This window comes from Leptodactylus fuscus, chromosome 2 (assembly GCF_031893055.1).
Source record: "Leptodactylus fuscus isolate aLepFus1 chromosome 2, aLepFus1.hap2, whole genome shotgun sequence".
In the NCBI taxonomy this organism is placed as follows: Eukaryota; Metazoa; Chordata; class Amphibia; order Anura; family Leptodactylidae; genus Leptodactylus; species Leptodactylus fuscus.
Window position 1 is genome coordinate 241,737,336 of NC_134266.1, and position 17,181 is coordinate 241,754,516.

Below are 17,181 nucleotides of genomic sequence, written 5' to 3' on the forward strand. Positions count from 1 at the left end.
GCTCCTGCTGCCGCCGCCTCCTTTTTTCGCCCGGTATTCTGCCACAGATGCATGTTAGAGAAATCTCTGAAGATGTGAGATTGTAATTCCTGCATGTAAGCTAATGGCAGATAGCAGAACGCGCTGACATTTCATTCCCAGCGTTCCCAGGTTGCATGTGGAGAGATGCAATGGAGTTGCTTCAGGTAGTTTATTTGTCTTTACCTTGAGAGATGATATACCATACGGTCAAAACACAATTCCTTTCTGAGCTATACAAGATGGTTGCTCAGTGGTTACAGACTGAATAACACAGACCATGGAAGATGATGCAACAAGAAGGGAGGAGTAACAGAAACAGAGAGTTATGGGAGAAAACTACTTAAAGAGCCCTTCACACAATATCAATGTCTATGAACCAGCATTGCACAAGATATGAAACACACTGTATGAAAGTCAAACAACCAAGAATGAATGATACAATATGAACAAGAATCATTACTTCAGCAATACCCCTGCTGTAACAGCATACCCGGCAATAAGACGTCTGCGTCTCAGCGTCATCACGCCGCCTGCACTGAGATGCAGAGTTCTAAACCAGCCCAGGAGAGGGCCTCTCGGTTTGTTTTCAGAGAGGCCTCTCCTGCGCTAGTTTAGAAAAAAAAAAGTAAAAAAGAAAACATATTGCCGCCGTGCTGTCCCACTGAAAGTGCCGCCTGTGGCGGCCGCCTCACCTCGCCTCATTCGAGGTGTGTCACTGTATCATACCTCCCAACTTTTGAAGAACCGAAAGAGGGACAAAATGTGCAGCGCGAGTAGTGCGCCGCGGCAAATTTAGCCCCACCCACTTTTGTGTTGACTCCGCCCACTCGTTAATTTTTCATGTGCCCGCACACAGTATAATCCTCCTACAGTCACCCGTAAATTATATGTCCCCCCTCTATCTCTCCCCCAGTTTCATATACACCCTTCATCTGCCCCCAGTTTCATGTCCCTCTTCCATCTCTGCCCCCAGATTCATGTCCTCTCCATCTCTGCCCCCAGATTCATGTCCCTCCATCTCTGCCCCCAGATTCATGTCCCCTCCATCTCTGCCCCCAGATTCATGTCCCACATCTCTGCCCCCAGATTCATGTCCCTCCATCTCTGCCCCCAGATTCATGTCCCTCCATCTCTGCCCCCAGATTCATGTCTTCTCCATCTCTGCCCCCAGATTCATGTCCCTCCATCTCTGCCCCCAGATTCATGTCCCACATCTCTGCCCCCAGATTCATGTCCCTCCATCTCTGCCCCCAGATTCATGTCCCACATCTCTGCCCCCAGATTCATGTCCCTCCATCTCTGCCCCCAGATTAATGTCCCTCCATCTCTGCCCCCAAATTCATGTCCTCTCCATCTCTTCCCCCAGATTCATGTCCCCCATCTCTGCCCCCAGATTCATGTCCCCTCCATCTCTGCCCCCAGATTCATGTCCCCCATCTCTGCCCCCAGTTTCATGTCCACTCCATCTCTGCCCCCAGATTCATGTCCCCTCATCTCTGCCCCCAGATTCATGTCCACTCCATCTCTGCCCCCAGATTCATGTCCCCACATCTCTGCCCCCAGATTCATGTCCCCACATCTCTGCCCCCAGATTCATGTCCCACATCTCTGCCCCCAGATTCCTGTCCCTCCATCTCTGCCCCCAGATTCATGTCCCCATCTCTGCCTGCAAATTCATGTCCTCTCCATCTCTGCCCCCAGTGTCATGCCGTCCTCTCCATCTCTGCCCCCAGTGTCATGCCGTCCTCTCCTTCATCTGCCCCCAGATTCATGTTCCACCTCCACATTAAACTTACCTTCTCCTCCGCTCCCTCGCCGCTCTCTGCCCGCCTCTCTCGCTAACACATGCGGCTGAAGGAAGGAGCTGACACAGGTCAGCTCCTCGCTTCGCCGCTGCCCGCCTCTCTCCCTGACACATGCGGCTGAAGCTGCTCGCGTGCTCGCTTCGCCGCTGCGTCTCTCTCTCGCTGACACATGCGGCTGAAGCGAGGAGCTGACCTGTGTCAGCTCCTCGCTTCGCTGCTGCCGCTGGCTCCTGGCTTGTACATCGCGTCTACAAGCCAGGAGCCGGCGGCAGCAGCGAAGCGAGGAGCTGACACAGGTCAGCTCCTCGCTTCAGCCGCATGTGTCAGCGAGAGAGAGACGCAGCGGCGAAGCGAGCACGCGAGCAGCTTCAGCCGCATGTGTCAGGGAGAGAGGCGGGCAGCGGCGAAGCGAGGAGCTGACCTGTGTCAGCTCCTTGCTTCAGCCGCATATGTGTTCAACTCAGATCTGCGTCCTCCTGGCTTGTACATCGCGTCTACAAGCCAGGAGCCGGCGGCAGCAGCGAAGCGAGGAGCTGACACAGGTCAGCTCCTCGCTTCAGCCGCATGTGTCAGCGAGAGAGAGACGCAGCGGCGAAGCGAGCACGCGAGCAGCTTCAGCCGCATGTGTCAGGGAGAGAGGCGGGCAGCGGCGAAGCGAGGAGCTGACCTGTGTCAGCTCCTTGCTTCAGCCGCATATGTGTTCAACTCAGATCTGCGTCCTCTGGACGCAGATCTGAGTTGAAATCGGGACATACCTCCCTCCAACCGGGACCGCGGGACATGTCACCCAAATCGTGACTGTCCCGCGGAAATCGGGACGGTTGGGAGGTATGCTGTATACAGTAGAGCTTATTGTCCTGTTCTGGATAAAATAGACATTCTGCAGCGCCTTACACAGATAGTCATCACTCCGACTGTCCCTGTTACAATTCCAATTCACCTGTCATGCTCAGAGCGTAAAAGTGCTGTGCAGATGAGGTGATGACAGATGTGATCCATATAGCCAAGTACTGTAAGGTGGTATTCCAAAGCGCTAAGACACCATACTAACATACTTATGAAACGCGTCTGTCTGACGCAGGCTTTTCCTGTGCATTGCGTGCTGTTTTATTTACATTGCGATAACAAGAAATAAAGAAGACTTATATTGGACTTTCTTATCTCGTTGCTGGATGATCCTTTGTATTCTATTTTGGTTATTTCACTCCATGCCGAGGGAGCTCCTCATCCGGGCAAGGTGTCGCAAGAATTTAAAAGCCAAATGGAGATAAAAAGAAAAATCTAAGACGGACTACTGCAGGAGGGCTGAGTATAATTCCTTTTCCCCCTTTTTTCTATCTATATTACTAACATACTTAGTCTGAGATTGGCCTTGACAGGGTGTGATTGCCACCACGTTGCATTGTTCCTTCTCTAACAGACATAGCAGCTGCTATGGGGCCCAATAACTAAGGGGGCCCATATCTACTGAGACCTAGAGTGTAACTAGCAAGAACTATGAATGATGGAATGAGAAGTAGAAAACTGAATGCAACTGCATTACTTTACTGAGATATCATCTGTCATGTTTCAGTGTACTTCCTATATGTGCATTATCCCTGTTTTATGGTGTCATGGTGGATACTATCATTATATTCTGATATCATTGTGTGTATTATCTCTGTACTGTGACATCACTGAGTACATTATCCCTGTACTGTGACATCACTGTGTGTATTATCCCTGTACTGTGACATCACTTTGTGTATTATCCCTGTACTGTGACATCACTGTGTACATTATCCCTGTACTGTGACATCACTGTGTGTATTATCCCTGTACTGTGACATCACTGTGTGTATTATCCCTGTACTGTGACATCACTATGTGTATTATCCCTGTACTGTGACATCACTGGGTGTATTATCTCTGTACTGTGACATCACTGTGTACATTATCCCTGTACTGTGACATCACTGGGTGTATTATCCCTGTACTGTGACATCACTGTGTGTATTATCCCTGTACTGTGACATCACTGGGTGTATTATCCCTGTACTGTAACATCACTGTGCACGTTATCCCTTTACTGTGACATTACTATTGCACTATACGGATACTGTGACATCACTGAGAACATTATCCCTGTATTGTGACATCACTGTGCACCTTATCCCTGTATTGTGACATCACTGTGCACGGTATCCCTTTACTGTGACATTACTATGTGCACTATACGGATACTGTGACATTACCGTGTGCATTACATGTACTGTAAAATCACAATGTGTGTGATCCCTATGTGTAATAGAGACTACAACAATCGTACACTTTTCATGTTCTGAACTTGCTGCTGGTGGTCATGGTAGAGTTTGGCCCTGTTACAAGTTTTGGCATAGTGCCCCATGGTTACATGTTATGTTTGTCTGCAGTCAAGGTTAATGGAAGGCAGCCTGTGTTACAAAATAATTGGTATGGTCACCGCCCTAAAACTTTCCTATGGGTAATGTAGCTAACTAAAGTCTAATTCCTGAAGAGCCCCTGGAAATCTGTCCCCAATGTCTGTTGTCTTGGCAAACATAGATTAAGCATAATGTTTGGTATGCGAGTTTATCTGAATTCTGCATTTTTAGAGGTACGACTCCATTCAATGTCTTAATGCAGACAAGTTTGGAAAGCTCTTGAAGCTTGTACCTGGTGAAGAACCCTAGGTACTAGGTACTGGAAGCCCCTGGGATGTTGCCCCTTTTGCCCTCCTTATTATCCAGGTCTGAGTTGATTTTCACATAACACATGTCATCCAACTTCACTTGTGTGTTTTAGGTTACATTCACATCTGTGCCGGAGTCTCCAAGTCGAGACTGCAAGGAGGACTTTTTCCTTCATCGGTCTCAGTTTTTTAACAGACCAGACGGACCCCATTATAGTTAATGGGGTCTACCAGGTTCAGCGTGTAACTGCCGTGTAAGTGGTCCGCCTATCGGTTGTTTGGATTCCCCCGATGACCCAAAACAAAGGAGATGCAACCCTAATGCTAACCTAGCATAAGTATAAACATGCATCCCCCAAGGAGTAACAATTATGGAGCATCCTTGTCCATAACTCTTTTGCTGTTCCCCAGTTATTCCTTTGGAAATTTAGAAATAATGTGGCAAGTGGGTGTTACCCTTCCCCTTATTAAAGGGGTGTGTTCTTACATAGTTTGATATTGTTGACACTAATTGAACAGTATAAGAGTGGGTACAGAGATACTCTCAACCAGTGGCGTAACTAAGAATGGCTGGGACCCAAGACGAACACTTGACATCGGGGACCCCATAGAGAAAACGGGCAGAAAAATACGGAGAGAAAAGTCCTGCTTGCAGATTTGGGGACGGAAACCCCGAACGTAGATGAGGCACGGGTGTGAACGTAGTCTTAGTAGAAGATACATCTGAGAGCAGAACCCCATGAATCTGCCTGTGAGGTACGGCGTGATGTCTAGGTTTTAGCTGTTTTGTGCCTAGTTGTGCCCCTCTTGTTCTTCTCCTCCTGGCCCCATACTGAATCAGAAGAGGTATAGTCTTGAAGCAATAATATAATCAGGAAGAAACCTACAGGTACTGATGTCATAAGCACTTGGAGCGCATTAAACCTATTTTCCAGCTGATATCCTTTTGTCTTGATGTCTGACCTACAAGCCACCATTGCAACAGATGATGCTACGCCTCGAAACTCTGTTATTCGCCTCTAAGTACAGGATGTTTACCCCCCTTGAAGTCTTGAGCTTTTTAATCTCCTTTATTGAGGTCACAGAATGAAAGAAACATATTTTGATGTTGTTGTCTACACAGCTGACATCCTTTGAGCATCATTGTGATGTAACCGTTGCTGTGGAGATCTGATTCTAACGCAAAATAATGAATTCTGCCGAGTTCTCGTCTGCGCTGATAAATAGCAGGTGCCTTTGTACTCGGTTGTTATAAGACAAGCGGAACCTGGGCATCGAGGAAGTGCTTATATGGTATGGACAATTGTGGCCGAGCATACAAATGGCTCGTACTGGCGTAGTCACGGCGCTGTAGTCAGCGAAACACAACAGCATATTGTCAGCAGGCTTCACACAAGGCGTCTGTGATGTGCTCATATAGGGTTAAAAAGTGTCTCGCACCACCATCATCCCTTCTAAACCACGTACAGCATATAATGTGACATAGCCAACACAATACCGAAAAAATCAGCTTGTAATCCATGTCACCATCTGCTATAGCACCTGTGATGACCTGGGACGTATCAATCTATATGTTACAGGCAAAAACAGGTATTCTGGCCAAGCTGGGGGAACGCTGAACAGTGTATTTGTCTACAGATTAAGGCTAAGGTCACACTTAGCGAAACGCAGCTAAAAAACGCTTCATTTTCTCATGTAAAATTTTTGGAAACGTTTCGCTTTCTGCAGTGTTTTGCTTTTTTGGTCTCCCCCCCTGAAATTTCCCCACTGTGGGACTATTAAAGGATTATTTTATCTTATCTTATCTTTTTTTCCCCGCAATGTGTGGATGATATTAAATGGATTCTCATTGACTTTGCTGGTACTGTGTTTTTTTCCCACCGTGTTATAGCAACAGCCACAAATTTTGCATTTCTGCCATTGACCTCTATATGTCTAATTGTAGACAGTGTGCACCAGTGATGGGGGTTGAGCCGATCTTGAGATTTCAGAATCGCTTTTAAAATCCAATTTTTGATCATTTTCCAGCTGATCCCAATTGTGATTGTGAAATTTGCTCCCGATCCCAATCTTTCCCGATCCCCATCGCTCAACCCATCTGAACAGTCTCTCCCCCTCTCCTTCTGTCTCTATCCCCCTTCCCTTATAGATTGTAAGCCCTTGCGGGCAGGGCCCCCTACCCCACTGTGCCAGTCGATCATTGTTAGTATTAGCAAAAAAAGAAAGGGAGAGACACCGAGCGCACTAAGTATAGTAATTATGAAATGAATAAAAACAAAAACGACAGAAACCACCAATAAGCCTCTCACCTGGTAGGGTTGTGATGGGATCACAACACCCTAAACTTCCATATAGACAGTAGTCACTTCTGGTGAGAGTGGCAGCGATTCCAAAGCTGAACACCGGATGGACCGGGAAGATAAATGTAGAAAAGGAGGAGGCAAGGATCCGCGCTCAAATGGTCATGTCAGATGAATGAAAGCCAATCGGTAGGATAAACAAAACGATTTTTAATAGTATCGAGTACACAAGGAGCAGAACGAGTTTCGGGTAAAACCCTTTTTCAAGTGCGTAAAATACAGACTCTCAGTATTTCAGGACAGTATTATATCTACCTGTATATTTTGTGTATTGTATGGGACCCCCAAATGTAAAGCACCATGGAATTAATGGTGCTATATAAATAAATAAATAAATAAATAAATAAATAAACAATAATAATAATAATGTTAGCTTTTCCCACAATGATTGGACAGTAGCCAAGCATTGTGGGAAATAACCTCCGACTTCTATCCTGCCAGAAAAGATCGGAATTCCGATCGCGATCATGAAATTTACTTGATCGCGGATTGGAATCCGATCTTTCCCGATCTCTCAACCCTACCAGTGACTACACACACCAGTGGGACAATGAAATATAAGGCAGTCACCTGGCCATGCCCAGCGCCGTAGTCCTCATTGCAGATGTACAGCTTGTCAAGTAGCAGCTGCCGAGCCACACTGCCACCTTCCTTTTCAGGTCACCTAGTGGAGCTCTTCACTGGCGGAGGAATGGAGACATAGACACCAGAGACACCGCTCACTACAAAGTTCTGTACTGTTTTGTAGCTGTGAATATAGCAGTAGAGAAGCACTTATAAACAGAAGTGACAAGCAGGTCTCCAGGCCCTTGGTGACCAACACCGCACTTCTTCTGACCCATGCCACCACTGGTTGGATCTGGCTGGTGCACCAGTTCAGGAACAGATTATTGGATTAGAGGTTGTCCTCAGGCTGATCAAGTTGTGTGTGTCACCCTACGAGCGAGGTGCTCCTCTCCTGACTGTTCCCAGGGTAGGACCCTTACATAACATTTCCCTTCCCTCCATGGGTATCTTGGGCTGCTCCTCCTACATCCAGTGGATGGCACTGCAGGAGGATAACATGCAACTTATGCCATGGCGCAACTCTGTACTGCCTAGAAAGGGCCCTTCAGCATGGAAAAAAGTCACCATATCACACAGTTCAAGTCATACATCAGCGCAGTACCATATGCAACACAACATCAATATACACAACTAGAGTAAGCCAAGCCACATACAACTGCATCGTGGTCATGCCTTGGTCAAACTGCGACTATTGTGCAGAGCAAGGGCAGAACAGTCAACTAGTTCCATTTTCTCAAAAGATGACATACAGATGGAGAATCACAGACACGTGAACAGAAAACTGAAGACAAATAAACATTGTCATCGATGTAAAACAGAAATGGTTGTGTGAACAAGTCCTTATACTAATGACATTTGGGAGGAACATTTGAGGATATCTGTCAGCTGCACTCAACCAATCAGCATCAGTGACAATTCCATTCCCAATGTTCCCTCCCGTGTGTTGTTTTTAGCTGGATGCCAGGCACGGTTGGTGGACTTTTTTTGTTAGATTTGACAGGGATGTTAATGGGTCTAATAACATGAAAGACATTACTCGCCTCTCCCTGGGCCTTGCACATATCTAGTTTTCTGCTTATGGGTCTAATAACATAAAAAGCATTACTCACCTCTCACTGGCCCTTGCACACATCTAGCCTTCTGCTTACGGATTCCCAGCTGACATCAGCAGTGATGTCTCAATTGTGCCAGGTGCAGCCAGTCACAGATCTCAGTGGTGGCCTCTTCACAAACAGCACATCCAAGCAGTCATGTGCCATTTATGAACAGTTAATCATTGTGATTGGCTTCAGTGGTATCCTCACAAAGGAACATGTGCCACCCATCCACTTGCAGTTTTCGACACCCAAAGGCAGCTAAAACAGCTGATCTGTACAGGGTCCAGGTGTCAGGCCACTACAGATCTCATACTGATACTTATATTGATAGGTTACCAGTGTGAAAACTCAATTTGGGTCTGGAAAACTCCTTTAATGGCTCATGTACAGGGTGTATGAGGACTCTGTGGTACTTCTTCATACATCCAATTTTATACATATGTATATAGAGATTTTTTTTCATACAAATCTGACATTAAAAATATGCTTCAAGCTCTATCAGACTGTATATATGAAAATATTGTAGTTCCATCATGTAGCATATGGCGGCCCTCACAATTCTGGGCTGTAAAATGTCTGCTAAGAATAAGATGTATATATAATAGATGTTGTATCCTTTAGTAACACAATCTATCTTCCTTACAGGTGATGTGCCTTCAGGATTTCTTTGGTGATGATGACATTTTTATTGCTTGTGGACCTGAAAAGTTCCGTTACCAAGATGACTTCTTACTGGATGAGAGTGGTAAGAGAGACTTTCATGACAATGTTTCCAGCTCTTGTTATTCCGTCCAAGTTTGTGTCCAAACATCTTACAGATTGTTATCCGATCCAAGATCAACAAGTCTCACGCTAAAACAAATTATTTCTATTTCAATATCAAAACCAGATGGGGACATGGTAAAGGATTTAACAGCTCAAACATTGGCACCGTCTTCCTGTGTTTCCAGACGTTATCCTCAGACCTGGACAATAAGATGGTTTCCAACATAATAGTGAAGTAAACACGCATTCGTCATCATTATCTCCAGGGAAAGACGTCTTCCATAGAGTAGAACCTTTAAAGAATATTTGCAGCATTTCTTGTTCCATCCAGTTTTATTAAGGAAGCTGTCAGCAGTTTTTTATACTGGTCTGAACCTTGGGCAGCATGAAATACAGACAGAATTCCTCAGGCCGGGGCCCCATGACGCTGGGTTCACACCTGCGTTCGGGTCTCTGTTCTGTGGTTGCATGCAGAAGACGGAAACCTGTCAGATTGGGTCTGGCCGTGAGCGGTGGTGAGCGTTTTATGCTCTCCCCACCGCAAAGCCGTTTTTTTTTTTAAATCGGACACAGAGTACTGCATGTCCGACTCTGTGTCCGGTTTAAAAAAAACAGTTTCGCAGCGGAGAGCATAAAACGCTCACCGCCGCTCACAACCGGACATCTTTCAAACCCATTCAAATGAATGGGTGAGAAAGACTCCTGCAGGTTTCCGTCTCCTGCCTCTGTTTTGTGCAGGAAACGTAAACCTGCAGAACGGAGACCGAGCGCAGATGTGAACGAGCCCTGAGCCGGAAACATCGCGATTTGGCGCAGTTTTGGAAATCGCAGCATGTTAATTATATCTACGGAAATGCCGGTGGCTTTCCTGTAGATATAATGGTAACAGAAAGTCCGTGGAGGAAAACTCCCTGAACCTTCTGTTCAAAGTGCTGCAGAACAGAACCGTGATGCGTTCCTGCCGCGCTAAAGCGCAGCATTTCCGGCCCATGGGGCCTTAGCCTTACAATGAACCAAATTTACTGCATATACAGCAGAGACTGATCGCGGGAATTAAGGCCCACAGTGCCACGGTCAAAGCTGACTGAGGCGCCATTTTGTCGAGAATCGCCAGCACACTGGATCGGTTAATGAGGCTGACTCTCTGGGTATGGTTTCTTTAGTGATAACAGACTGAGCAAAGAAAGGGGAGAAAACAGCCTGATAGAAAGAGAGAGAAGGAAAGAGATGTATAAGTTTTGGAGCATGCAGATGTGAATCTGCAACTCACTAATAGCCTGCATTTTCTACTGTGATAGGCTAAAGCCCAATTCAACCAAAAAACTCTGCGGAAAAGACTACCGCTGACACGCATTGCATTTTTTTTGCAACGTTTTTCACAAATAGCCTGCAGACTTTCTGTCCCTATTATACCCATGCAGAAAACACCGGTGTTTCCTGTAGGTATAATTGACATGCTGAAGTTTTCTGCAGCAGATTTTTTTCTGCCATCTGTGGATGGGATTAGCCAAAATCCTGTTCATTTTGTACGGTAGGTACTGTAAAACACTACGTTTTTGTAACGTGAGACTCCAAACCTAAACCTACCCACAAGGTTATATGGGATCCTGAACATGATGACCTCCATGAGGCAATTACCCCTTCAGCCCTACTTATAATTCATCTGTGCTCGTGCATGTATAAACTATTACCACTAAACTGCAGTTGCAGTAAAATTTGCAGATTCCTAATTTGTTACTCAACAACTCATTAAGGAGGACCTTTCACCACCCCCACCAACTCCAGTTCTTAGTATATGGTAATGGTCTCTGTTCCACTGATATTGGCACAGTTGGATTTTTTTTTCTCTAGCCTCCACCATTCCTGAGTAACCAATGCTGTTAGTTTTGGTGCCCGATATACTATTTAGGCTCTGTAGGGTGGTGTCAGGTAGACAAGGGGTGTGATTTGGGCTCTGACACTATCCACCTCTGTTTGGAGCCCTGATGACACCACCTGCCTGACAATACAAAGCCTAATGAACATATCAAACAGCAATAAAAATAGCACTTATTCCTCAGGAATGGTGGGGGCTAGAGAAAAAATTCTAACTGTGCCAGAATCATTGGTGAATATTAAATGACGTTAAGAGCTGGACTTGGCAGAGGTGGTGAAAGGTTTTCTGTAAAAGTTAAAGCTTATAAAATTACCATTTTCAGTTCTAGCTTTCAGGGGGAGTGATTGTATCTTTATTGAGATGAGCACATTTTATGCAGTCTCGATGTTCAGAGTCATATTTGGATATTTGACAAGCTTGATAGTAGCAAATGGATTAGTAACTACTTTGTATAATGCATCATCCTCGCTGACTGCATTGTATGTTTGTGCCAAATAGCATGGAACATACATATACTTTTCCTGGAATCCAAATGATAATACCAACACACGCGTGAAGATTCATCTCCTTTAAAAATATTCATGTACAGCTCATCATCTCTAAGTAAGATAATATTCCTGTTTATGAGATATAATATAGCTCTCTCTTCCACAGCTAGGTAATTGGACTGAAGGCGGAATAGTAGCGGAATAGTTTAATGGTGTTGTAGTATGTATTTTAAGGATGTTGAAGTCCATCTTGCAGATTTGTGTCTTGAACGATTGATACATACCCTAAAGGGGGCAGGTGTCCTTTGGTACAGTATCTGGCATCAAGGCTTTATCCTCAGATCCCTTAGGTCCTATAAGTTGTAAGGTGAGATCTTCATGAATCAGACTTGTTTTCCCAGCACATATCACAAATACTCAAGGAGCACTGTTCCCTAAAAGAGGGGCTCTGCCTCTTCTTGTCATGAACAGGATGGCTTTACTTGCTCTCTGCAATGTATAAGTAGGACATATAGGTCTAACAACATCCATATGAGTATAAGGACCTAAGGTTTCCCAGCAGAACATTGCCCAGAACATCACGCTGTCACCATCTTGCCTTCTTTACATACAGTAGAGTGTCCTGTAACCAACACAAAAGATGTGAGGCCAAGAGTGATGAATTTCTACATTAGTCACCTAGGAAGACATATCCTACTACTTACTGATGATTGATTCTTATTTACTCCAAAAACTGTACCCTCTAGTGCTGTACATTGGTTCATCTCTGGCGCTCCAATTGAAGTGAGTAAGAGCGGCAAAGATATGCGAGGGCTGTAGTTTGACTATCTCCGGCGCTCCCATTAAAGTGAATGAGAGCCAGAGATAGGTGAATGCTGTACTATGGCTATTGCCGGCGCTCCCATTGAAGTGAATGAGAGCCAGAGATAGGGGAATGTTGTACTATGGCTATTGCCGGCGCTCCCATTGAAGTGAATGAGAGCCAGAGATAGGTGAATGCTGTACTATGGCTATTGCCGGCGCTCCCATTGATGTGACTGAGAGTGCCAGAGATAGGCGAGTGCTCTACTTTGCCTATTTCCGGAGTACTGACCGCCATTAGTCCTGCCCACATTCAGCCTGGCTGCGCTCAGGTTAAATGTAGAGTGGGAGAAAGGTCCTACAGACTTCATGTTGAGGGGTAACCCCTTTAACATACAGTGCAAAGTCCAATTACAAGGAGAGAGAAGACACATCCAGACAGTCCCAATATAGTAGGTCATGTAATACAAGAAAATACAAAACAGACATTTCCCTGGAGGTATCACCTGCTCATATTAAAAGAGGGAACAGTCAAGAATAGAAATGGGAGAGAAAGGGAAAAAAAAGAAGAGAAAAGATAAAGAAGGCGGGGGAGGGGTCCAGGTGCGGTTGCTTAGAATAAAGACTTCCAGACAGCAAATATTTTATCGTCGAGTAAGGCCTTAATCACATGTGTCTCATTTCTCGTACATATGACGTCCATATTATTTGTAGGACCCTCACCGATAAAGAGAACTGAAGTTTTGAATGGAGCACCAAGATGTGGAGCGCGCTACTCCATTCATTTCAATGGGACTATCGGAGATGGCCGAAGCACAGTACTTGGCTATCTCCGGTGATCCAAGTAATACGAACGGCGCAGTGCACATTGTCCGTCCTCCTGTGCCATTAAAAAAAATGATGTTATGATCAGTGGGGGTCTCAGAGGTTATACCCCCACCAATCAGAAAGTTACCCCCATCTAAAGTGATTGGAATATAGCATGTACTGTATATTCCATTGTCAGTATAATAGGTATATGCCTATTATATAAGACGGGCCTCATTCCTAATAACTGTAACTTTCCACTTGTCAGTCTATGTCTTGGAATCCTTATTCTCCTCGCCGTTCCTTACCACTTGGAGACATGACTCGGGAGCACAATTCTTGCAGCGCCTGGGAATTAGATCCCTAGAGATAAAGATAACCTATTCTTAGGATACTTTAAGTTATTCAGGAAATCTGCTGTTGCCATAGTACATAGATCACATGGTCTGATAAGGTCAGCCAAAGCCGCCATCGACATGACGGTTCTTCAGTTGACTTTTTTTTAATGAATTGCTATCGCTTCTTGCAGTGTTAGAATTACAAGGTTAGATTTTTGGGATAGTAAAGTTGGCCCCAAACATTAGATTGGTAGATCCAAATATTGTCAGCAAATTCTACCAACACTTTAAATGTTATCACCCACCAAAATACCAGCAGGTATCCAGTGGCATTACTAAAATCCTGTGGGCCCCAGTGCAAACTTTGACCGAGGGCCCCTACCCCATCCTTACAGCGTATTGTTGATATTGGTGGGTATGGTTGCTGCAGTGGCATGCCATAGCAGTGTCCACAACTTCCATTATAAAGAAGATGGTGAGTAAGCAGTACATACCTCTGCATATAAATGCTACATGCTCTTGGAAGCAGCTGATCTGCAGAGGTCCCAACAGCCAGACGCCCGCTGATCTAAAATGATGGACCTTCCATTTTTGAAAGGTGGATAACCCATGTAAAGGTGTATTCTAGTTTCTTGCTGTGGCTTATTGTCCTCAGGATAGGCCATCAACAAGGGATTAATGGGGTCCAACACCGAGGACCCCTGCTGATCAGCCATTTGAAGGGACCACGGTAATTGTTTGAGCGCTGAGATCCCTTGACTATTACATTGGACACACAGGCTAGCCTTTGCTCCCCACATGCATCACTGATTCTAGAGTATCCATGACCATACTGGTTCACGGGTTGCCCTTCCTTGGACCACATTTGGTAGGTATAGTACTACCCCCTACATAACTACACGCTACAAGACCTGCTGCAATGGAGATGCATTGACCCAGTCATCTAGCCAGCACAATCTGGCCCATCGTTGTTCAGATTCCATTCCTTCAACAGGAGATATTCATTGTAATTTATTTCATCTGTCAGTGGTTGGATGCTGTATCTTATGAAATGGTCGTCCAGCCATGAAAAATTAGTCAGAAAACGTCTTATAATAAACTAAGTCATACTAACCTGACCCATCCCTGTTTCTCTATATAAGCCCCTATATTGGACATATTAGTTGATATCTCTGATAAAGTCTCAAATCTCACCACATTACCGCTCCGCCAGATCCGCCATCCTCCAGCACTCACCCCTGGTGCAATATTTTGTATTTCTGTAAGAATAAGCTAAATAAGAAAATATACCTAAATTCACATTCACTGCACGTTCCTGCCCATGCTTTGGCACAGTCTGAAGCTATTTGTATTGTTCTATTTTCAATCACTGCGTGCCAACCTTCTATATATTGTGCCATTGGAACCCTACTCAGATGCTCTTAAACTGTGCTCTGCAGTGTCCATCAGATACATAAGTCATGAGACATATACAGTAGTGTGCAAAAGTGTTATGCAGATGTGGAAAATGCAGCAAAGTAAGAATAGAAGTGTTAATAGTTTGTTTGTCAAAAAAAAAAAAAAAAAAACTGACTAAATGAAAGAGAAATCTAAATCCCATCAATATTTGGTGTGACCGCACTTTGGAGGAGGAGTCCTGGAAGTGATGATCCGACTCTTGCAGTGCCCCCTCATTTTCTCTTCATTTCACACAGCCCATACACAGTACACAATATGAGGCAAGGAAGATTAAAACCTAGGACAGAAGAAGATGCAGGGAGAGTACGTTCCAGAAGAAGATGCTGGAGAGTTCTCTCACAGCATTGGGGACGGCCCCCAGTGCTGTTTGAGTGCTGGGGACCGCCCCCAGTGCTGCGAGAGAACTCATTTGCATACCGAAGAAAAAATGGACTTCTACCGAACGGCGGCCCCGAGAAAACATCTAAAGGTAGGAGAAGAAAAGCCTTTCTTAAGGCAATTGCTACGTGTTAGTCAGAAAAAAGGGTATCCAATGATAAGATCCCTTTAAGAAAGACTTTTCCCAGAAACAGTACCACACTTGTCCATGGGTTCTGTCTGGTATTAAAGCCCAGCTCCAATTAAGTAAATGGCAGTGAGCTGCAATACTAGGCACTGTGCTGGCCCACAGAAGAAACAGTACTGCTCCTGGATCATAGGGGTACACCAAGAAACGAAAACACTACTGTGATCTGCACTGGTGAAAGGCAATGACCCTGAAATAGCTTTACATGGACAGGTGTGGCTCTGATTTTGGGAGAAAGTAGACATGTTTTTGTTTTTTTTATCCTGTGCAACCCACTTCTGGCCATGAGCATATACCCTACACACAGCACTGAATAAAAGTTTTAGGCAGGTGTGGAAAATTTGCTGCAAAGTAAGAACTTTTGTGGACACAAACTTGCTCCAATCCTTCTGGCTCTTCATGTCATCCCAGACAGACTGGATGATGTTGAGATCAGGGCTCTGCAGGGGCCGGATCATCACTTCCCCACAGAGCCCTGATCTCAACATCATCCAGAAGGATTGGCGCACGCCTACATCCACAGACGATCTGTGCTTAGTTCTCCAAGATGGCAGGAGCAACTTCCCTGCCGAGTTCCTACAAAACATCTGCAGAAGAATTGTAAATTCTAAAGTGTTATTCCAGCAATCAGTTATCCAGTCTATGAAATGTCTATCCTTTATGGCTGTACTTACGGTATTATCTAGTACAAGCCTATTCATGCCGTATTTCTACAGAAATTGTGCTATGAATCAGTTTATGACCAAGCTCTGCCTTATATGCACATTTTATTTCTAGCTGAGATAATTGTGGGCAATTTTCCACGGAAATAATTTTATTGCCTCTGATTTGCAGTTTTCATACATGTGCATACCCATGAAGCGAAAATTTTTAAATTAGTAAAAGTACCACCCAAGAAGTGTGCAAAATGATGTTTTCAGCAGCCGGCTTTGGTGCGATAGGCTAAAATGTCATGTTGTGTTTCTATATTGTCCGTTATACGGGTTATGTTTATGACCAGATGGTCCAGAAAATAAACCGTTAATTGTAGGAGCCGTATTTTGCAGAGTATTATCCTTGTGTTAGTTTAATTCAATTTCTTCTTTTTTTTTCAATGTAGATTGTGAGCCCCAGATAGAGCTCACAATGTACATTTTTTTTCCCCTATCAATATGTCTTTGGAATATGGGATGGAAATCCATGCGAACACGGGGAGAACATACAAACTCCTTGCAGATGGTTTTCTGCCCTTGGCGGGATTTGAACACCAGGACTCCAGTGCTGCAAGGCTACAGTGCTAACCACTGAGCCACCGTGTGGCCCCCCAGTTTAATTCAATTTCTTGTTCATGCTCGCATGCTGTTGTTTTTAGTGGTTTTACAGAACGGAATACCAAACACATTGACAAGTGGTGAGCAATGAAAGCACACGGACCCCATAGACTATAATGGAGTCCGTGAGTTTTCCACACAAGTCATGTAGAAAGGAAAGTAGTTCATGAACTGCTTTTCTTAACGCATGTTCCGTGCGGACACCACGTGGAAAACACATGGACCCCATTATTA

The 17,181-nt window shown here is 44.8% G+C and overlaps 1 protein-coding gene across 3 annotated transcripts in view; it reads left to right on the top strand.

Moving 5' to 3' along the window:
* The window catches only part of DCLK1 (doublecortin like kinase 1), a 289,553-nt gene that overhangs the window by 109,999 nt on the left and 162,373 nt on the right, over positions 1-17,181 (top strand). For all 3 annotated transcript variants that reach the window (XM_075265954.1, XM_075265952.1, XM_075265953.1), the window contains exon 4: positions 9,185-9,284. In XM_075265954.1, the coding sequence (XP_075122055.1) occupies positions 9,185-9,284 (100 nt within the window). The remainder of the gene's footprint in view (positions 1-9,184; positions 9,285-17,181) is intronic.